This window comes from Pristis pectinata, chromosome 10 (assembly GCF_009764475.1).
Source record: "Pristis pectinata isolate sPriPec2 chromosome 10, sPriPec2.1.pri, whole genome shotgun sequence".
NCBI classification, from domain to species: Eukaryota; Metazoa; Chordata; class Chondrichthyes; order Rhinopristiformes; family Pristidae; genus Pristis; species Pristis pectinata.
The window spans coordinates 10,180,772-10,203,766 of NC_067414.1; the positions used below are offsets into that span (position 1 = coordinate 10,180,772).

The 22,995-nt window shown below is 42.3% G+C and overlaps 1 protein-coding gene and 1 long non-coding RNA gene across 2 annotated transcripts in view; one reads left to right on the forward strand and one right to left on the reverse strand.

Annotated features, from left to right (window-relative positions):
• The window catches only part of LOC127574917 (uncharacterized), a 792,285-nt gene that overhangs the window by 747,463 nt on the left and 21,827 nt on the right, over window positions 1–22,995 (reverse strand). The window lies entirely within an intron of this gene.
• Window positions 1–22,995, forward strand: part of LOC127574891 (signal-induced proliferation-associated 1-like protein 2) — a 441,777-nt gene that overhangs the window by 398,843 nt on the left and 19,939 nt on the right. Inside the window, 3 exon segments of the mRNA XM_052024377.1 lie at window positions 3,765–3,984; window positions 5,422–5,553; window positions 21,662–21,785. Of these exon segments, the coding sequence (XP_051880337.1) occupies window positions 3,765–3,984; window positions 5,422–5,553; window positions 21,662–21,785 (476 nt within the window).

Genomic DNA, 22,995 nt, shown 5'->3' on the forward strand with positions numbered 1-22,995 from the left:
CATCCATGTACCTATCTAAGAGTCTCTTAAATGTCCCTATTGTATCAGCCTCCACCACCTGTGTCAGTGCATTCCAGGCACCCACCACTCTCTGTGTAAAAAAAAACTACCTCTGACATCTCCCCTAAACTTTCCTCCACTCACCTTAAACGGATGTCCTCTGGTATTGGCCATTGCCACCCTGGAGAAAAGGTGCTGGCTCTCCACTCTATCTATGCCTCTCATAATTTTATACACCTGTCAAGTCACCTCTCATCCTCCTACACTCCAAAGAGGAAAGCCCTAGCTCACTCAACCTTTCCTCATAATGTGGGTGATTGGAAAGAAAAAACTCTTGCATTTTGGGACAGAATGGAGCAAAACACTGGAATTAGCTTGTTATTACAAGACAGCAAATGGTCCCTCATAGTGGCTTTGGCCCAGGCCACTTCCATGACTGGAAGTATTGCTTGTCAGTTAATGAGCAACTGGTGGTGATAGGAATAGTGAGAGGGAAATGGGAACTTCACTAAAGTGCCACTCCTTTTGGGTGGTGACAAATGGAGAGAATTTCTAATAGTCATGGGTTGGTGGGAGAATCTAATTATTTCTTGTGGAGGAAGGATTAGAATGGTAGAAAGAAGCATAAAATGAGAATATAAAAGGGCAGTATCTAAGCGTTTTATTTTCTCGAGTGCAGAATGCATAAATAAATATAGTAAATCCAGTCACAGTGGGGTGGTACAGTTGAAGTGCTAACAGCCTACACTGATAGAGCATTCCTCTCTTTTCCAAAATCCTTGATGCTTTGTTATCTAAATAAGGCTGTACATCACATGCTGTTAATCAATGCAGAAAGGCATGATATTAAAATAAAGTCATTTCATATTAAAATCAAGCAGAGCAATAGATATCTTTTAATAAATACTGCCAGGGCTGCTGGCCTCACATTTTCCTGGGAGCCATCACTGTCATTAGGTTTTAAAAGCTTTATTTGATTTTTATCAAGATTTCAGCAACTGTGTAATATATAATTAGTTACTCAAAATCTGCTATAAGACATTATGCTGAGCATTTCTCAGGATAAGTAGTCAGCTTGTCGATCGGCACACATCAGCCACCTCTTCTCTCCTCTTCACCTCCCCATCTCCAAATTTCAGATGTCAGTGGCGATTACCACGCTCCTCAGAGATTGCAAAGGAGTTTGAAGGCTGACAGTTCTATTTAAATGATGTGGTGCAGTGTGTACTGCACCGAGCCAGCATAAGAAGCCTAGATGGTGTAGATTTGCTGGTCATTGTTAACCTATAAGTTTCTGGATTTTCTTTTGTGGAGAAGTAGACCTATAGGTGCTAAATAAAAACAGAAAATGTTGGAAGTATTACCATCTACTGTGATGAAGTGCTTTGAGAGGTTGATCATGGCTAGAATTAACTCCTGCATGAGCAAGGACCTGGACCCGCTGCAATTTGCCTACCACCACAACAGGTCTAGAGTGGATGCAATCTCACTGGCTCTCCATTTGGCTTTCGAGCACCAAGACAACAGCAAAACATACATCAGGCTGCTGTTTATCGAATACAGCTTGGCGTTCAACACCATCATCCCCTCAGTACTAATCAACAAGCTCAAAACCTGCGCCTCTGTACCTCCGTCTGCAACTGGATCCTCAACTTCCTTATCGGGAGACCGCAGTCAGTGCGGATCGATAGTAACATCTCCTCCTTGCTGACAATCAACACAGGCACACCTCAAGGATGTGTGCTTAGCCCACTGTGTGGCCAGGCACAGCTCAAACGATATCTATAATTTGGCCGATGACACCACTGTTGTTGGCAGAATCTCAGATGGCAATGAGGAGACATATAGGACTAAGGTAGATCAGCTGGTTAAGTGGTGTCGCAACAACAACCTTGCACTCAACGTCATTAAGACCAAGGAATTGATTGTGGACTTCAGGAAAGGGAGGTCATGAGGACAAACACCAGTCCTCATTGAGAGGTCAGCGGTGGAAAGGGTGAGCAGCTTCAAGTTCCTGGGTGTCAACATTTCAGAGGATTTATCATGGGCCCAGCATATTGATGCAATCACGAAGAAGGCACGCCAGTGGCTCCACTTCATTAGGAGTTTGAGGAGATTTGGTATGTCACCAAAGACTCTTGTAAATTTCTACAGATGTACGGTGGAGAGCATTCTGACTGGTTGCATCACTGCCTGGTATGGAGACTCCAATGTGCAGGATCGAAAGAGGCTGCAGAGGGTTATGGACTCAGCCAGCTCTATCACAGGCACAACCCTCCCCACTACCTTCAAGAGGCAGTGCCTCAAGAAGGTGGCATCTATCATTAAGGACCTTTACCATCCGGGGCACCCCATCTTCAAGTTACTACCATCAGGGAGGAGGTACAGGAGCCTGAAGACCCATACTCAACGGTTCAGGAATGGCTTCTTCCCCTCTGCCATCAGATTTCTGAACAGTCCATGAACACTACCTCATTATTCCTCTTTTGCACTATTTATTTATTTTTGTAACTTATAGTAATTTTCATGTCTTGCACTGTACTGCTGCCGCAAAACAACAAATTTCACGACATATGTCAGTGATAATAAACCTGATTCTGAAATATTCAAGAGATCAGGCAATATCTGTGGCTATATGCACAGACATCATTTTAGATGAGGGGCCTTTCATGGAAATTGGAAAATGTTTGATATTTTACTTTTTAACTAAGTACAGAGCCGGGAAAGGGGAGAAGAATGTTTTTAATGATTTCCTTGACTTTGCGCTTGCATAAAACTATTAAATATTCATTGTCTTAATATTAACTACAGTTATATGGTGAATGAGCTTGTAACTAAACAGCTTCATCAGCTTTGCTTTCAGTCAATGGCAGAAACAATCCCTGTAAAAGCACCATTCAGATTGGTACCAACTTCACTCTCTGGTGCATTTCAAAGTTTAGTCCAAGAACTCCATTGAAATGCAGCAACTCCCTGCTGCTGTTAACCCTTCACACGTGTAGTATCTAATACCAAGTAGCTGCTTTGTTCCTTTATCTCTTAATTCGACTTTCTTCCAGTCAGCTTTCCAATCTATTCTTAAATATCTTTTATAGCTTGTGCTTCAATCATGAGCCCTGATAATACATTTCACAGCCTCTTAATTTAGGATGGAATTGGGAGTATCCCAGGAATGGGGGATGATGAAAAATGCTGGTGTATGTGCCTATATGGGCATCCATTGAGAACTTGTTGCAGCACCCCCATGCTCTTGATACTTGCTGACATCCCCTCAGTGCCTCACTGTGTTGGCCTGGTTATATGCACATGTTTGTGAATTTGGGCTTAAATCCATAGTCTCTTAATTACAAGGTTGGATCCTTGTTGATCATTTACCTAGGGAAACCATACGTAATGACCAGTATCAACACACAAAAAGCTGGAGGAACTCAGCAGGTCAGGCAGCATCTATGGAAGGAAGTGGTTAGTTGACATTTCAGGTTGAGACCCTTCATCTGGACTGGAAAGAAAGTGGAGAGATAGCCAGTATAAAGCTAGTAATCATCAGTATACTTTGTACGAAAGGATAATTGTGCAGAATCAATCATCAGAGGTGCTGCAAGCCTTTTGTAAGATGTTGGAAAGTATCTTACTTTCTTTCAGATGTAAATGAAATTATGCTACACTCCGTGTACAACTTTTCAAAGCTGCTGTATTGCAATGTCAAGTTTAAGAATACAGATTATGTTTAATTTTACTGTTTCCTCTTTTCTCATGGCATGAAGACTTCTGTTTCTGGGAACTTGTCACCGAGGAAGTCCTTATATCGCACACTCTCTGATGAAAGTATATGCAGTAACCGTCGAGGCTCTTCGTACAACAGCTCCCGAAGCTCAATGCTCGAACAAGCACTACCAAATGACATCCTATTCAGCACCACCCCGCCGTACCACTGCACCCTACCCCCACGTGCCTCACTCAGCCCCTCTGCCACAGGCCTACGAAGTAAGTAAATAGCAGCAATAGTTTTGCTTACACAAAACATTCAGTACAATATAGTGCTTTACCTTCTCTGGAGTAACTGGATTCCCAGAGGTGAATGTGAAATTGTTAGAAACTGTGTCTGATCTAAACATTACATCCATTTCAGGAAACTCATTTCACAAGAACATGTCAGTAGGATTAGGAACAGCAAACATGGTCTCTGGACCCTGCCCCGCCATTCACGGCTGATCATCCACACCATGTCTGCTTTCCCCCACACCCCACCAATCCTTAAACCCCTGATTCCTTTTTGGTCTAAAAATCTATCCACCTTATCCTTGAAAATGCTCAACAAGCACTCACCCTGGGTCTCCTGGGTAGAAAATTCTGAAGATTCATTGTCCCCTGGTTTCTACTTATCCCAATTATAAGAGTGCAAGAAATAGGGGCAGGAGCAGGGCATTCAATCCCTGAACTCTGCTGTGTCAATCAGTCCCCAAGCCCTGCTGTGTCACTCGGTCCCCAAGCCCTGCCGTGTCATTCAACAAGGTCAGGATTGGTCTTCCACCTCAGCACCATTTTCCTGCCCCATCCCCACATTCCTTGATTCCTTCAATGTCCAGAAATCTATGGTCTCTGTTTAGAATGCACTTAGTGAAATTGGTTGACATTAGGGTTGACAAGGCAGCCTTGTCCGCAGACCCCGCCTTTCCCTCTGTTAAGAAGATAGTAAAGACTTCCCCATCTTTGCATCCAAGTTCAGCTGAACTGCCAGTCAGACTAAGTTGCATCTGTTTGACAGTTCTCTTCTTCTCTGCCCACCCAATTGGGCACGCATGAATGAAGCCATTCTGGCTTTACCTGCATTGTCATTGCTCGGAATATTTTAGTGATCTCACTGTTTTCTCTTTCTGATAACCGTCTAGGTGACTGGTCTATCTCCACATGGTAAAACCAACACTGAAGATGTTATTTGAGAAATGTGTGTAATGCCTTCTAACTGAGGGGTGTGTCAGGCTGTTCAGAGGGTAGTAAGGAGTAAACTATCCTAAATGGTATTGTGCTGGCTCGAGTGGCTGATTGGCTACTCCTGCTCCTGTTGTGTTACGTATATGTGGAGTTGTGTCATGTTGAGAATCATTGGACAGGGTAGGTTTATTTTACTGACAGAAGCAATCTCAACTTCGTTTAAAACAACGAATTAAAAATGAGCAATGACATTCCCTGAAGCACACAGCAAACCTAGTTTCAGTTGCCTACTGTTCTGTTAAAGTGGTGCAGAGAACAGCTTCTGTTCCAAGGACACAGTTCGTTGGTGGGAATCTGCCATCTGTCACTGGTGACCAGGACACATTGCCTAAAACAAAAAGCAGAACGCAGTGGTAATAAATTCTTGAGAATTGAAGAATACAAATTGCAAGTGTGTTTTATGGTATTTTTTTTCCTGTCCCTTTGCAGCTGAATTCTGGTTTTCTGATGGGTCTCTGGTGGATAAATCAAGGTTCACTGATCCTGGCTTGATGCCTCTTCCAGATACCGCTTCTGGCTTAGACTGGTCAAACCTTGTGGATGCTGCACGGGCTTTTGAAGGTAGGAAGGAAAAGCTATCTGTACACCTTTCAGTGGATCCAATGGATCTTTAATTTTGACCCCAGGCATTTACAACAGTAGCCTAAACATTTGCCATTTTGCAAATTGTAGTACATAAGAAGTGGCTGTGTCTACATGGAAAGCATGCAAAATCAGACTAGAAGGCACCATTTGGATTATGTGGAAATTGTTCTGTGTTTCCAAGAATATAAACACAAATCTGACTTCTATGGCAGGTTTTTACAGTATCACAGATTTTAAATTAGGAGGATAGACTTGGAACATCGGACCCACTGTTACAAACCGGTATCAAATACAAAATAATTGGAAGGGTTTTCTAGTGTAGATGCCATTGAATAGAAAAGATCTTTCAGCCCAGCTGTCTTTTTTGCTACACAGAAGCCAACCCCCATCCTAATTTCATCCAATCTCAGCAAGATACCCTTCTGTCCAACTCTTCATCATGATTTACCAGTTTCAGTTAAAGGTATTATAGTGTATATTTGTCATCTCAATCCTTTTCATGTGGTTGCAAGCTTCAGATTCTCACATTTCTCTGGAGGAAGAGGTTTTTCCTACTTAATTTTATAGGTGATTGTCTTTTATTTAAGATGTCCAGTTCTATATCAAACCTTTGCATTAACTTAAAGACCTCTTTCAGGGCACCTGTCAACTTTTTTGAGTATTTGGAGACCTAACTTGTTCAAACTTCCCTGACAAATGTGTGGTCTTGGTTCCAGTAGCATTCTTGTGAATCTGTTTACTTGCCTCTGTTTCCTATATGCACATTTATAATCTGAAGACAAGAACCATTCACAATTTTTCAAAGGTGTTGTAACTAAGGTTCTTTACAAGGTTAATATAACAAGACAAGGGAGCAGAAGTAGGCCATTCGGCCAATCGAGTCTGCTTCATGAGCTAAAGGAAAAGGAAAAAATGAAAAAGAAAAAAAGAAAAGGAGAAAAAAAAATTATTCCTTTCTAGCCCCATTTTCTGGCCTTATCCCCATATCCCTTGATACCTTGACTAATTAGATATCTATCTATCTCCTCCTTAAACACCTCCAATGATCAAGCCTCCACAGCTGTATGTGGCAAAGAATTCCATAAATTCACTACGCCCTGGCTAAAGAAATTTCTCCTCATCTCTGTTTTAAACCGGTACCCTCTAATTCTAAGATTGTGCCCTCTGGTCCTGGACTCACCCACCAGGGGAAGCAGCTTAACCACATCTCCTCTGTCCAGTCCTTTCAACATTCTAAATGTTTCCACGAGGTCCCCTCTCATTCTTCTGTACTCCAGTGAGTACAGTCCAAGAGCCGACAAGCGCTCATCATATGTAAGCCCTTTCATTCCCGGAATCATCCTCGTAAATCTCCTTTGAACCCTCTCCAACATCAGCACATCTTTCCTAAGATAAGGGGCCCAAAACTGCACACAGTATTCCAAATGAGGCCTCACCAGTGCCCCGTAGAGCCTCATCAACACTTCCCTACTTTTATACACTATACCTCTCGAAATGAATGCCAACATAGCATTTGCTTTCCTTACTGCCGATCCGACCTGGTGGTTAACCTTTAGGGTATCCTGCACGAGTACCCCCAAGTCCCTTTGTACTTCTGTACTTTGAATTTTCTCCCTTTCTAGATAATAATCTGCCCGTTTATTTCTTTTTCCAAAGTGTACAACGGCACATTTCTCAACATTGAATCTCATCTGCCATTTCCTTGCCCATTCTCCTAAACTATCTAGGTCTCTCTGCAACCTTCCTGTTTCTTCAATACTCTCTACTCCTGCACCTATCTTGGTGTCATCTGCAAACTTAGCTACAAAACCATTTACTCCATCATTCAAATCGTCAATGTACAAAGTAAAAAGAAGTGGCCCCAACACCGGCCCCTGTGGAACACCACTAGTAACCGGTAGCCAACCAGAACAGGATCCTTTACTCCCACCCTTTGCTTTCTGCCTACCAGCCAATGCTCCACCCATTCTACTATCCTACTTGTAATTCCATGAGCTCTCATCTTATTAATCAGCCTCTTGTGTGGCACCTTGTCGAAGGCCATTTGAAAGTCTAAATACACAACATCCACAGCCTCTCCCTTATCCACCCTACCTGAGATTTCCTCAAAAGACTCCAATAGGTTGGTCAGGCAGGATCTTCCCTTCACAAAACCATGCTGGCTTGGACCTATCTTGCCTTGCACATCTAGGTATTCCATAACCTCATCCTTGAGGATCAATTCCAATAACTTTCCCACCACCAATGTCAGACTAATAGGTCTTTAATTTCCTTTATGCTGCCTCCCACCTTTCCTATACAGCGGAACTACATTTTTGCGACCCTCCAGTCCTCCGGAACCCTTATAGATATGAACCCTGGTGATGCTTGGTATTAGACACAAGAGGCTGCAGATGCTGGAATCGAGAGCGAAAAATCAAACTGCTAGAGGAAGCTCAAGCAGCATCTGTGGAGGCCAAGGGATGGTTGTCGCTTTAGGTCAAGACCCTGCATCAGGACTGAGAGTGTAGAGGGAAGATGGCCAGTATAAAGTGGTGAGAGAGAGGGCTGAGACAGGGGCTGGTAGGTGATAGGTGGAAACAGATGAGGGAAAAAATAATGGGCAGATGGATCCTGGTGGGGGAAGGGGAGGGGGAAGGTAGAGACAGAGGCATAAAGGCAAAAAGTGGAACCAGATGAGGGAGGGATGAGCGGCAGATGGAACCAGAGTGGGTAGGAAAGGTAAGCCAAGGAAGAAGAACCCAGGTGGATATGTGCGAGTGTTGATGGTCAGATGGTAAGGCAGGCATGGGGAGGGGTGAGGCATGGAAAGGTGAGCAGAGAACCAAGGTGGACCAGTAGGAGTGGGAAAGGAACACAGGGTGTGGGTTGCCTGAAAATGGAAAATTCTATGTTCATATTATTGGGCTGTAGGCTACCCAAGTGGAATGTGAGATTTGAGGAATACCTCACCAAATGTCAACTAGGAAAAGAACACTAGGAGAAGGCCGTGGACAGACAGGCTGATGTGGGAATGGGAAGGGGAGTTGAAAAGTCATGCAGGATGGTCATTGCAGATAGAGTGCAGGAGCTCCATAAAACAGTCGCCTCCTGGTTGCATGCCATTTCAACTCCCCTTCCCGTTCCCACGTCGACCTGAGTGTCCTCGGCCTTCTCCACTGCCACGGTGAAGCCAGACACAAACTAGGACAACACCACGTATTCCACTTGGGTAGCCTACAGCCCAATGATATGAACAATGAGATGATCATCAGTCCTGATGAAGGGTCTCAACCCGAAACATCGATTGTTTATTTCCCTCCATAGATGCTGCCTGACCTGCTGAGTTCCTCCAGCATTTTGTGTGTGTTGCTCCAGATTCCAGCATCTGCAGAACCTCTTGCATCTGCATTTATTTAGTTTTTTTCCCCACATAAAATTCTGTGAGAGTGAATTTTATTCCACACCTCAAATTTTTAGGTAGGAATTTTTTAATTCTATGAAGGTGAACTTCCATAACCCCAATGGCAGTAACGTGGGGGCCACCTGTACTGGCTACATTCCTGATGCAGGGTCTCAACCCAGAACATCAGCCATCTCTTTACCTCCACAGATACTGCCTGACCCACTGAATTCCTCCAGCAGTTTGTTTTTTGCTCCTTGTGCTTGGTTTCTTATTTTTAAGTAACTTTATTCACCCAGGTAACATCTTCCAGTGAATTATGTACATGCACCCTTCCACTCCTTTGCCCCATTAAAGCTGTTATCCAAAGACCAGGTCTTCTTTATCTTCCCCACCAGAATGCACTGCCTCACACCTAACTGTGCAATCAGTTTGTTAAGCCATCTGGAGAAATGCATCTCTTTCATCGTCTCTCAGTGGAGTTGCCAAATCTGAATTGATGTATTCCTTGAGGCATCATCATTAACCTCGGGTCCCACAACACTCATGCATCCTTTTTCCCCTTCAATATTTTTATAATTGTAAAAAGTATTTCAAGAAAATGAAGAAAAAGAATGCCTCCATGATTTTCTCCCTAGATTGCTTGCAGCAGTATCCAGGAGATTAATTGCAAATTCCTGGAGACTCCAGAGTAATGCTGTATCTGTCAAGTATGCTTCTGGTTAGATCAGTGAAGGATTTGATCTGTCCTGTGATTATACAATGCACAGTGATAATGCACTGTTCAGTGATTATACTGTGTTCACTTCACTAACAGGCTATATGATCAGTGAGAGAATGTATCATTCAGAAAGGAGGAGCCTAAAATAGGCTAGTTAGTTTAAATGAAATTAATCAGAAAATATATGGATTACATAATACTTTTCCAGGGGCTAATTCAAAATTATTCAAGGTAAAAAAAAATGTGCTGGTGCGGGAAGTGCATGGTGTCAGGTTGGCTTCTGTTGGGAGCACTCTTGCCTCTGAGCCAGCAGGTTGTGAGCTCAAGTTCCACTCAAGGGACTCGAGCTCAAAATTCAATGCTGTCATTGGCTCCATTGTAGTATAATGGAATACTGCATTGTCAAATGCACAGTCCTATGGATCAAAGCAGTACCTGCTCTCTCAGCTGGATATAAAAGATTGCATGACACCATTTTTGAAGAGCTACAGGGAGTTGTCCCAGATTCCTGACCAGTATTTATCCCTCAATCCTCATCGTTAAAAGACAGATTATCTGGTTATGATAGTTTTGCTTTCTGTAGGGCCTTGGTGTGCCTAAATTGCTCTCATATATAACAACAGTGGCCGTACTTCAAATATTCTTCATTGGCTGTAAAGTGCTTTTGGGGTGTTCAGGGGTTGTGAACAGCACTGCATAATTTATTTCTTCCCATGTGCAGCACCGAATATATTCAGGTTGTCAAGTCAGATTACCTAACGCTTGACTACATGCAGTCTAGGGCTTTCCTTTCATTGTTGCCATGGATGAGTAATATACTGCAGCTTATTTCATTACATACAATTGAAAAAAAGCTTAAGTGAGCAGCTTTTACAGTGGCATGCCTATGTGGATTTCTATCCACCTTGGATCTGCATGTCAAAAATAAACGCCTGTAAGGGTCAGTTGTCAGGTGAAGATTATAATAGATGACTTCAAAAATATGCTTTCCATAAAGATATCTGACTAATATAGGCAAGTAAATAAAAATACAGACCTTAACAATGGAATAACAGGTTGCAGGTACAGTATTTGTTAAGTGTTCTTTTACTTTTTTTCCAATTGCAACTTCTTCCAAATCTTTAACTGGAGCAACAGTCAAAAGAAGAGATGGAAAGCCCTGAAATGTGGCAGTTATACAGTTGCAAATGCCCAAATATCTTCACCCTGTTTCACATCAGCTTCCATTCATCCCTCCTTCCCTTCCTGTACCTATAGGACAGGCAGAGAAGGCATAAAGTCCTGTAACCAATTCAGAACAACCATCAAAAATTTCTCTCCAATTCCACAAAACCTGCCCCAGATGGCCTCAAACTCATTGATTATTAGCAAAGATGAGTTCCATGGTATCTGTTCACTTCAGGCCTTCAACACTGAGCTGAAGCACCTTGCACCTTATTGTCTGCCTGCACTGCACTTTCTCTGTAGCTGTTACACTTTATTCTGCATTCTGTTATTATTTCACCTTGTACTACCTCAGTGCATTGTGTAATGAATTGATATGTTTGAACAGTGTGCAAGACAAGTTTTTCACTGTACCTCGGTACAAGTGAGAATAATAAACCAATTCCAGTTCCAAACTCAACACAACATGGGCTCAATATTGCAACCTTGTTTCTGGTGATTCTGGTCATGAAATGGGGCATTCTTACCAGTTTCAATTCAGATCCTACCTGGGCACCAGTGCTGTGGGTCCTCCAGAACAACTAATAATGTTGGTTGTGAGGTTTTCTTATTGCGAACTTGGGAAAAATCTTGGGTTATGCCTCTAACTATGTCACATAATGGTGCTGAGTGAAGTTTAAACCCACAAATCTTCTGACATTAAAGCACAAATACCAGAACAGGAATTCACTTTCTCCTTTGTACTACAGGCTGATTCTCTTAGCCAGAATCAGAAAAAGGAGCCATGGAGCACTGCAGCACGGAAACAGGCCCTTTGGTCCATCTAGTCCATGCTGACCTGATCTTTTGCCTAGTCCTAGTTGTCTATTGGGCTTTGTTGTGTTAGGAGAGAGATACCCTCATCTACAGTTCTTGCTCCCAATTGTGTCATAGTTAAATGCCAGTTCCTGGGTATAGTCCTCCCAGGAATAGAAACTCTGAACCCCAGCAATTCCAGTGTCACTGCAATTCATATCAACAGTCACACTGCCAATGAAAATTGTAGGTCGACTTCCACGGACAAGTCCAGAACCATGGTGGCATGATCCCTGACTGTTCCCTGACTTTAAGACTCAATTCACAGGCCTGCAGGACAAGCCAAAGACGAGAAATGATGTCATTCACATATTTGCAGTCACATCATGAAGAGCCATTGCCTTGTTCTGGTCTATTTGATTGCTGAACATTGTGCTTCAGTGTGTTTAGGATGTACATAAAGGGTCAACTCAGAGCTGAATATACAGATGAGATCAATCCTGGGGACACCGAAACTGATTCTAAATGAACGGCCACCTGTCTGACACTCTATCTTGCTTCAGCAGAGACCGCAGCTGTCTGAACAATGGCACAATTATACAAGCACAGATCTCAGAACGTGTAAAATCCTCACCAATCCACCATGACCTCAATTGGGGAAGCTCCCACAGGACTATATCAACCACAGTTTGTCAGTGAGGGACAGAAAGAGAACAGGGACAGGATCAACTTCAGCTTGTTTAATTGCACACAATTGAAATAAGTCTCAGTGAGCAGCAGTGGCGTGCCTACAGATTTCAACTCACCTTGGATCTGCATGTTAAAAATAATTAAGAGCTAAATTGGTGCTATCAAAAAGCCTTGAGCTGTAAGGGTTGAGCAATATAATAGGTGACTTTAAAAATATGCTTTCCATAAAGGTATCTGTCTCCAGCAAACAGTTCATCGCTGATCCCATGGAAATTCTGTTAAGCTCATACCTACCATAGAGAACATAGGCATCTATTAACCAATACTGGGTTACCCATGGAACATCAACCAGCCCCTCTACCGCTGAAAATCATATAGCTCCCTTCATGTGGCACAAGGTGTAAACTCCTGCCTGTCAACCACGTTGTCACCACTGCCCAAGATGAATGTTTGTCAGCAGGGGTTTCCTACACCAGGTAACAGCTGGACCCAAAACCTAAACATACCACGTTAATGCTGCAGGTCTGTCCCCTTGCAGTTTAACTAATGGAATCTGTTCAGGAGTTATCACCATTTGTTCAGCCTCAAGATATAAATGAGCATTCCCTCAGTCCAACCAGCTCCATATATCAGACATTCTTTACCACCTGTATGTTATCTATTCACCTGGACAGTTTGAGGACCTGAACTGTTGTTCCCACTGTGGCTACACACTTCGCAAATTCACAGGTGCATTTGCTATTACAGCTAAAGTGGGGTGAAGCATCCATTTTCAGAATTTGGCACAGCCAGCTACTGAGTATCACCTGGGATGGACTGAAGTGATTAGTAGTTTCACTTGCAATTCCCCCAACTATGCACCGATCCATGTCGAGAGGTGGCAAGACCTGAACCACATTCAGGCTTGTGCTGAGAAATAGGATTTGTGCCTACCAATTGGTTAAATGCTGCTTTGATGTCAAGGGTGGCCACTATCGTATCTTTTCTGAAATTCGGCTCTTATGTCAATGTTTGGACATAGGCTCCAACGAGATCTGGAGCTGAGCGGCCCTGGCTTTGAGCTGAGCGTTAGAGAGTAATTATTGATGAAGGTACAGAGTATTGTTGACAAGGGACAACATAATTTTGCTGACATTTGCAAGGAGACTGAGGGAGCGGTAACTGACCAGCTGATGGTCAGAACTTGTATGGGAAATTTTCCACATTGTCAGTTAGATGTCACTGTTTTAGCAGCACAGGGACAACTTGGTTGGAAGTTCTGCTAGTTCTTCAACATTGTAGCCTGGTTTTCAGTGCTTTGGCTATATCCTGTGTCTCAAAGCTTATGTGAACTAGTACCACTTTTTAAAGCAAAATAACCTGCAGATTCTGAAAATCTCAAATAAGAACAAACTGCTGAAAACACTCAACAGATTAGGCAACAGAGTGGAGAAAAATAACAAAGATAACGTTTCGCGTGTATGATCTTTCATCACAACTAGGAAAAGTTAAAAGTTAGAAAGGGTGGATCGAACCATGGAAACATCTAATGGGGTGGAGACCAGGGGAGACTGAATGACACAAGTGGTGGTAGTGCTGGCTGAGGACGGTGAAGGCTTGTTAATCACAGAGAGGAGGTGTAAATAGACGGAAATGAAGAGAACAGAGAGAGAAAGGAAGCAATGTTTGAACTATATTGGTACAAAGCACTCCAGTTACTGTAAATCTGAAATTTGAGAGGGTATTGGAAATGCTAAGCGGGTCAGTCAGCATCTGTAGAGGGAATAAACTGACCATTTCTGATTATCTGAAACTGTTGAATTCAACATTTGAGTCCGGAGGGCTGTAAGAGCCTAACTGGAAGGTGAGACACTGTTCCTTGAGCTTTGGGTTTTATTGGAACAGTGTAAGAGATAAGAGACAGAGAGATCAGAGTGGAGAATTAAAGTGACAGGCAAAAGTTAACTTCTGCTTTCTCTACACATACCCCCTGACCTGTTGGTATTTCCTGCATTTTCTGTTTTTATCTTTCTATTATATGGCTGAATCACCTTGAGTGAACACTGGTAGAGTGGTCAGAAGGATGCCACAATTGAACATCCATGTGACAAATCTGAAGATAGTCAAAGATGCTTCACTCTCCAGCACAATGTGCTTGACTTTGCAAACATTACTCAGAATTATATCTAAGAACGTAACAATATAATTCTGAGCAATCTAGCCTTGTGAGTTTTCAATCTTGTGATTTTTCTTTTGCTTAAAATAATTACATTACAACTCTCTGCCAGGCCAAAGATCTATAAGTACAAACTTTGGTGACCCATTATGAGACTGTATAACAGTGCAGCAGTGTTGGTCACTTCTGGTCAGTCTGGGTATCTGACAGCCCACTTTCAGACAGCAAAACACTGAGTTGTAAAAACCAATGTAATGTGAAATGGATATTCTTACCATTTACACAAAAGCTGCATCAATCCCTCCAGAAGTGACCATGTCTCCACTCCACCTTCTCTCTTCAGTCAGATAGGTAAAATAGTTCTTACTTGCTGACTGGAGGAGCTCCATTTCCATGGCACCTTTTCATGTCCTTAGGCCCATCCTCAATAATATCACAGTCAATGAACTACTATTAACATGTGGTCACTATTGTTATGTAGACAAACATAGCAGCCAGTTTATAGATGGTAAGGTTTGAAACAATAGAGATGATTACCAATTTAGCTGGGTTTTTTAAATTACTTTGACTGAGGAATAATCACTGCACAGGAAATTACCTACACTTTAAATATTACAGTGGGATCTGACCAACAGGGTTGAGGTCTTGGTTTGTGATCTGAACCAAAAGACGATACCTTAGTTTGCGCCATACTCCCTCAGTGCTATCCTTACATGGATTATGCGCTTAAGTGGGAGTTTGACCCATGATCTTTGATCTGTAGTGATATCGCCACTGAGGAAAGCTAGCTAATCTTTCTGATTGAATTATGTCTTCCCTCACCGACCAACTCAAAGACAAATCAGTTAAAGATCAGGGCCTACTTAATGACATGCTGTTTAAAGAAAAATGAGAGGCTTTTGTTTGGCTAAATTTTATACTTCTCTATTTTTCAACAGGAGTTGAGTTACAGAGAAAGATTGAACAGGTTAGGACTTTATTCCTTGGACCATAGAAGAATGAGGGGAGGTTTGACAGAGGTTTACAAAATTATGAGAGGTATAGACAGAGTAAATGCAAGTAGGCTCTTTCCACCTAGATTAGGAGTGATAAGTACGAGAGGACATGGCTTTAGGGTGAAAGGGGAAAGGTTTGGGGGAACATTAGGGGGAACTTCTTCACTCAAAGAGTGGTGGGAGTGTGGAATGAGCTGCCATCTGACATGGTAAATGCGGGCTCACTCTCAAGTTTTAAGAATAAATTGGATAGATACATGGATGGGTGGGAGAGGTCTGGAGGGTTATGGACTAGGTGCAGGTAAATGGGACTAGCGGAATAAAGTTTCAGCACAGACTAGAAGGGCCAAATGGCCTTTTTTCTGCGCTGTAGTGTTCTGTGGTTCCAACAGTGGATAGTAAATTTCTATAGTAAGACATTTCTATTTCCTTACATGATCTGAATACTCATAAAACCTGCACAATTTTCAGGGTAAGCAGATGACATATTCTACAGCACTCCCTAACTTCTCAGCCCAGTAGATACCTTTCTCCAACCTCTCCATCTTTTGGTAGAGATCATAAACCAAGAGGTCCAACCCCTTTCAATGAGGAATGTAACAAGGACTTAAGGGCAAGTAAAGTTTATTTAAGTGGGCAACTTGGTGAAACCACACAACGCACAACAAGCAGCGGAAGCAGTGTGCTGTAGATATCCCAATCCTCAACTAATCATGAATGCAAATATCAAGGCAGAAGTGTTTGTACCACCTTCAACTAGAGGGTATCAGGTATTTAATTTAGCCTCCTCCCATTATCCCCACCCTCACAGGCAATGGTCTTCAACCAATTCAGTTCATTCCACACAATATTAAGAAATAGTTGAGTGCCCGAGATACTACAAAAGCTGTTCATTCCAAATAATATCCTGTCTGCATTGCTGAAAACCTGTGCTGTAGAACTATCTAGATGTCTAAGCAAGCTGTTCCAGTATTCCGATACAGCTACAACAATGATATCTTCCCAGCAAAATGTGGAAGTTACCAGCTACATCCTGTCTATATGAAGTGGCACAAACGCAATCCACCCAGTTAACGTTTGCAAAATCAATCATCAGCAAAAAGGTAGAAGATGTTATTGACACTCACCATAAACTGCTCACTGGTGATCTGTTTGGATTCCACCAATACCGCTCTGTTCCTGACCTCTTCACTACACTCTAACGATGAAGTGAGAGTGACAGCCCTTGACATCAGGACAGCATTTAACCAATTGTGGGATCATGGAGCCCTGGTAAAACTTAATTCAGTTAATCAGGGCCAAACTCTCCACTGAGAAGAAAAGGAGGTAGTAGGAGCTTCTGCTCACAAAGGGTGGCAAATCTCTGAAATTCTCACCTCAGTGGGTTGTGGAGGCTAGGTCATTGGGGATGTTAAAAGAAGAAGTGGATACATGTTTGAAAGATCAGGGAATTAAGGGCTGTGGGGAGCTGGCACAGAACAGGAGATGAGGCCTTGGGCAGATCATTCATGATCATGCCGAATGGGAGGGGGAAGGCTGGAGGGGCCGAGTGGCCTACTTTTATTTTCTAACTGGACTCGTGCCTAGGACAAGGGAAGATAATTGTTGTTGGAGGATAATCACCTGAGCCTCAGGACTTCATTAATTTCTCAGGTCAAATCGTCTCTGGCTGCTTCATTAGTGACCTCACTCTATTAGAAATGACAAAATTCACTAATGATTCCTCAGGTAGTCAGATATACAGCAACACATAAACGTTCACAAATTCAGCTCTAGGCTGTTGTGCCGAGTAACATCTGGGCCAAGCAAATGCCAGGCAAAGACCATCTCCAACAAAAAGTTTAATTATCTCCTGGCATTCAGCAATGTTACCTTTGAAAATTCTGCCATTCCCCACTGTGTGTTCCCCATCAATCCACTTTCTGGCATTGGAGGAGGTTACCATTGACCAAGCTCAAAACTAGACTGGCCTAAAAATACAGCAGCTTCAGGAGCAGTTAAGGGTGGGTATTTTGAGGTGAATGACCCCAAAGTTTTCATGAGTGTGATGGAATACTCTCTACTTGCCGAGATGTACACAGCTCTAAGAACATTCAAAAAGCTCAGATCCAGGATAAAACTTCTCATTGTCTTGACATTGCACCCAGCACAATAGGAGCTGGTCCCCTGCCCCACTTGCACATTGCCTCAGAGGGTGCTGTTTACCAAATGAATGCCAACAACTGCCACTGTTTCTTTGAAGGCTCATAAACCCATAACCTGTATTAATTAGAAGGACAAGGGCTCTAGGCACCTTGAATACCAATAGCTCCAAGTCATACATCATCCTGACCTAAATGTATATCATCTCGTTTCAACTTTGCTGGGTCAAAATCCTGGAACTCCCAATCTAATTGGACCGTCCACATTGACATCAGTGAACATAAGTAGAAACCTTGATGCCTCCTCAACCATTCAGTATCATCATGGCTGATTTTTGTCCCAGCTCCACTTTCTGACACCAACTCTTTACTTCTTAATCCCCCTAAAATCTAAAACAAAAATCCAGTGATCTTTTTCTTGAATACATTCTGGCTGTGCCCCACCAAGCTCTTTGGTAGAAAATTCCAAAGATTCACTGCTATCTATGTGGAAAAGTTTCTTCTCATCTCTGTACTGAACCCATATCTTGAAATTAGTGACTCCTGGTTCAAGATACTGGACCCAGAAAAAACATCATCCCTGCATTGATCCTGTCAAAGCTTGAAAGAATTTTGCATGTTTCAATGAGGTCACCTCTCTTAAACACAAGAGGGTAGCCCCACAGTTGGTGAATGGTTCATGAAGATGTCTCATCAGCACCTTTTCAAGGATAGGCAATAAATTCTGGCTTTGGCGGCAATGTCCACATGCCCTTACATAGTAAAACTTAAAGTTGGGAGGCCTAAGAAGAAACTTGAACGGACAGATCCAGCATGAATAATAAACTGTATTGCAGCTGTTCAGTGACTGACTCTAAGGCCCATTGTGTGATGCTCGTTTGAGCGTGTTGTGTTATGCTTTAGTTTTATATCACTTTCTCTAGAAGTGTCACATACACTCTTTTTTCCAAAGCTAGAAAAGAATGGGAAATTGTTGTCTAATGCAGTGTGAAATTACCTGTTGCTGAACCGTAAACTCAGTACAGATTTCCATGATGATCCAGATCCTGTCCCTTTGTCTTTGACATTGGGAATAGATAAACCACAAGGTACATAGCTAAACTTAACTGTAATTGAAGTAAGACGTTACACTATTGGAAAATCATCGATATCATGTCTTTCAATATCAGTTTTCTCCCTTCTTTGTCAAAGGTGGGTGGTCTCAGGTACATATCCACTGGTTCTGTAATTCTCTGTACTTTATTGAAGTGCCCTTTCTTTATTTACAGTGGTTATTAGAGGCTGATTAACTGTGAGAAGCATTACAACCAACTTACTCTTATGCACATAATGCACCTCCTAACTATCTTCACTTGCCATTGTCCATTATTTATTTTGATGAGTTAATTTTAAAAAATAAATGTTTCTCATTTCTGTTGAGGGTAATGGAAATGATCATTAGTTTTTCCCAAATCCAAGCATTATTTGCGAAACTATCTTGAACTGCATTAACTACATAGCATGGAGGGATTGTAAGGTTTTCCTGAATATTAAAACAAATCAAATTCTGTTTAAAACAATCCACTTTGCTCGAGTGTTGAAAGTAGCCTCCAGCTAGCAAACTAGCATTGAAACCGCTTGAAAGCGAGAAGCATCCCACTCTTGTGTTCTTTCTTAAGAGATGCATACGTCTTGTGATGGAGTTGCTGTGTTTGATATAGTGATGGCTGCCCTTTGTTGGTTTGACAGCCTGTTACTTCATTTGTTTTAGTTCCATCAAGGCCTGTTGTGCATGTTGTGCCCAGAATAATCTGTCCTAATCCCTATTTAACTCTGCATATCTTGCATTCATTCTATCATCAAACATAGTCTCCCAGGATATGACTTTTGACCTTTCTGGCATTCCATACATGAAGCTACATTTTTTATTTTATTTTTAATAATTTTGTTGTCTACTCTCTTTCTCTTATGGCTTCAAAGGCAATGATGAGCCTCGGAACAATCCTGCTGTAAAAAAATATTAATCCTGGATTAATTTAGCAAATTCCAGCTGGTAGAAGCACGTTAGTTGTGTGTTGATCCTAAATCCCTTCCACATTGTTGTATTTCAGACCAGAGAAGTCCTTACATTTTTTTTTACAAAACTTCCTGTGGTAATCTGTTCCTGTCAATCAATGAAGGAATTATGTACAAATATCAAAATGCATTTGTGTTGGTTGGAATGTGTGGGGTCAAAGGAGTTAGTGTTTACTGTGCACTAATCGCAACTGAGTTTGAATATATAATCCTCTTTTACTGTATTATATAAGGAAATTCAGGATAGGCTCCTATAAAATTCCAATTGAACTATACATTTCCATCAGACCAGAGCCACTTGTCATTTAATATAATTCATGAGTTAAATATTACAGGTTTACATTTCTGCCACATTTACTGTGTGGAGAGGTGGAAGATACCCAGAGGTGGATTGAACCATGGGACAAGTTAGGGAGAGAAGCACAGAAGAGAGTTTGAGAATCCACTGATAGCACTGAGGTGTGGTGCAGGGGAAGTGAAAGGTGAGACAGCTGCAGGGGGCAAAAGGCATGATGGGTCAAGACTCCGGGTGGTCTTGAGGGCAAATGCAGGAGGTGGTGGGAGTGGAAGAATGGGTGAGTCCATTGACATGTTTTCAAAAAAAAGGACTGAATTTTGTATAAAGAATCAATGTGGGTCATTGAGGACAGTGGTGATGGGGGAGTAGAGTTGGTGCAGGACAAGATGCAGTGTGTAGAATTTTGGAAAACTGAGTTTGTGCAGTGTGGAGTTCAGGTGGATGCTTAGGATTGAGCTCAGATGCCTGTGAGATGTCTGTTGCAGGCAGCTTTGGGGGGTTTGTGAAGAGACTGTAGGAGGGAACTTAGGAGGACGGTGAAAAGACTGAAGAACAGAGCATGCAAGGTCTGAGAAGACTGTGGGAGCAGCACCAGCTCCCTGTCAACTCTCTAGCAGTGAGGTGACTGTTGAGGAAAAGTGGGAAGTCCATGAGGAGACTGTAGGAGAGAGCATGGGAGGTCTGTGGGAGGGAATTTGATTGGTGATAAGCATGTAAGAGGTTAAGAACATGATTACAAATTGATCTTACTCTCAGAGGCAGCAGAAGAATTCTGGTAATCATTTTTAAGTGAGTTTTGATAGTTTAGGCTGAATTGCTGAATGATTGGTTTTTGTGGGCTGTGTGATGATACTTTTCAACTGTTTATGCTTCCTAATTTCACGAGGGCTTGTTTGCTGCCAACTTGGGCCTATCAACCTACGGGTATAATTAAGTGACCTTGAGGGCATCTTATTATGAAACTATTAGAGCCTTTCATTGGAAATGCTGTCATACTTTGATTGCATACTCAGGAATGTTCCCTTGTGTGTAATCAGGAGTCTATGGGTGCCATGGGAAAGGGCACAGGGTTGCTTTAACTTTAATTTCAACCTTTAACCCCGTCAAAGATGTCAGACCCATTCACTTTCACACATGTCATGGAGGTGACTTGGGATTTTGCAGTTTTTGTGACATGAATGTGGTGCCTGTTTTGTGGCCCCTTCATATGATTGAACAATGTGGTTAGATGAAGTAAAAGGGCAGTTCTGTCTAATATGTCTATCCAGATTCTGCTGGGTTTTAGAGGCTTAAGTAAGAACAGCCTCCGTTTCCAATTAGAAACAGCTAATCAGAATGGATATGTCAGCTATCTCTGATGCGTGTGGACGCGTGAACTCAGGACTAGCCTCTGGATGTAACTGTCAAAAAGCAAGTGAGCTTTTGAGAGTTTTGATGTCCTCTGCTATACCTTATAGCATTGATGCAAAATCCTTCAATTCTTGGAGTGATTTGAATTGAATGCTTTGTGAATGTCACTAACTTGCCTTTGGCATTAACAGAATAAGGAGAGGTAATGCTGAATATGAGTTGCCTACATGGTTTTCTGGCCAGCTTGACTGAGCTGCTATAGCACCAGAGTCTTTTGTTTCTCTCTGAATGTGACACTCTGAGCTGTACTCTAATCATCTCTATTTCTGCACCTACAGACCAGAGAGTGGCCTCCTTCTGTACACTGAATGACATGCAGTCAGCACAAAGCATGGAGGGAGCTGAAGAGTTATCTCTGCACATCGGCCAAGCAGACAGGAAAGATCACTCTGATGATGCAGGGTAGGTACAACCCAAGGTCATCCTTTCATAAGCTACTGCAATCTGGCTGAACCACAGCCAAAGGTCTGATGTATTTTTCGTCTCATTCCATTGATTTGTATAAATTAAGGAGCATTCAGATTAGGTATGGAAGGAAGCTAGAGAATGTTTTACACTTTATATTCAATAATTGGTGTACCAACATATTGCTTGTTGAATAAAATTATTCACCCATTCCCTGCGTGGTTTGATAGTAGTCTGGGCCCCTGTGACAGGTAGCTCTGGTTAATAAAGGATAATTCATAAGATGAAATTGGATGATTTCATTGCTCTTCTGGCTTGGAGATCAGAGCTTAGGCTCTGTGGGAAGTTCATCTAAGAACCAGAAAGTTTGCCTGCACGTTGCAAATGATTTTTTTTCCATTTGTTTATATCTTTTTAAAAGTTCGGCATAAAGTTTGCATTAGACAACGTATGATATCTTAAGTGCAACACAGAGGGCATAATTTAATAGATTGTATGTGACATCACTGACAGTGAATCCCAGAATCGACTGTTTTTTTGACAGTGGGATATTGCACCATTCTAGAAACAACATTATTATCAGAGCCATGTATGTCAAAGATGATGAATTTATAAAATGCCTTTAACTATATATCTCCAACTGAATGTTTTCCACAGCCCCTTAGGCTCATCTCCCATTTCGCTCCATTCCTCCTCCCTTTCCAAATACACCACTTCCTTTTTCGCTCTTTCCCTCCTCCCTTCCCACTCCTCTCCCTGTTCCAGCATTGCCTGTGTCCCATTCGGACTCCATCCCTACCTGTGTTAACTTGTTGAGCTCCTTCTGTTTGCTTACTATTTTTTATTCATTCGAGGGACATAGATTTCACAAGCTGAGCCAGAATTTAATTGCCCATACCTAAATGCCCTTGACAAGGTGGTGGTGAGTTGCCTTCATAAATCACTGCAGTCCCCGAGGTCGGGGTACCCCCACAATGCTGTTAGGTAGAGAGTTCGGAGTTTTGACTGAGCAACGGTGAAGGAACGGCGATATATTTCCAAGTCAAGATGGTGTGTGGCTTGGAAGGCAACTTCTAAGTGGGAGTGCTCCCCAAACTTTTGCTGCCCTTGTCCTTGTAGCTGGTAGAAGTCATGGGTTTGGAAGCTGCTGTCTAAGAAGTTTTGGTGAGTTGCTGCAGTGCATCCTGTAGATGGTACACACTGCTGC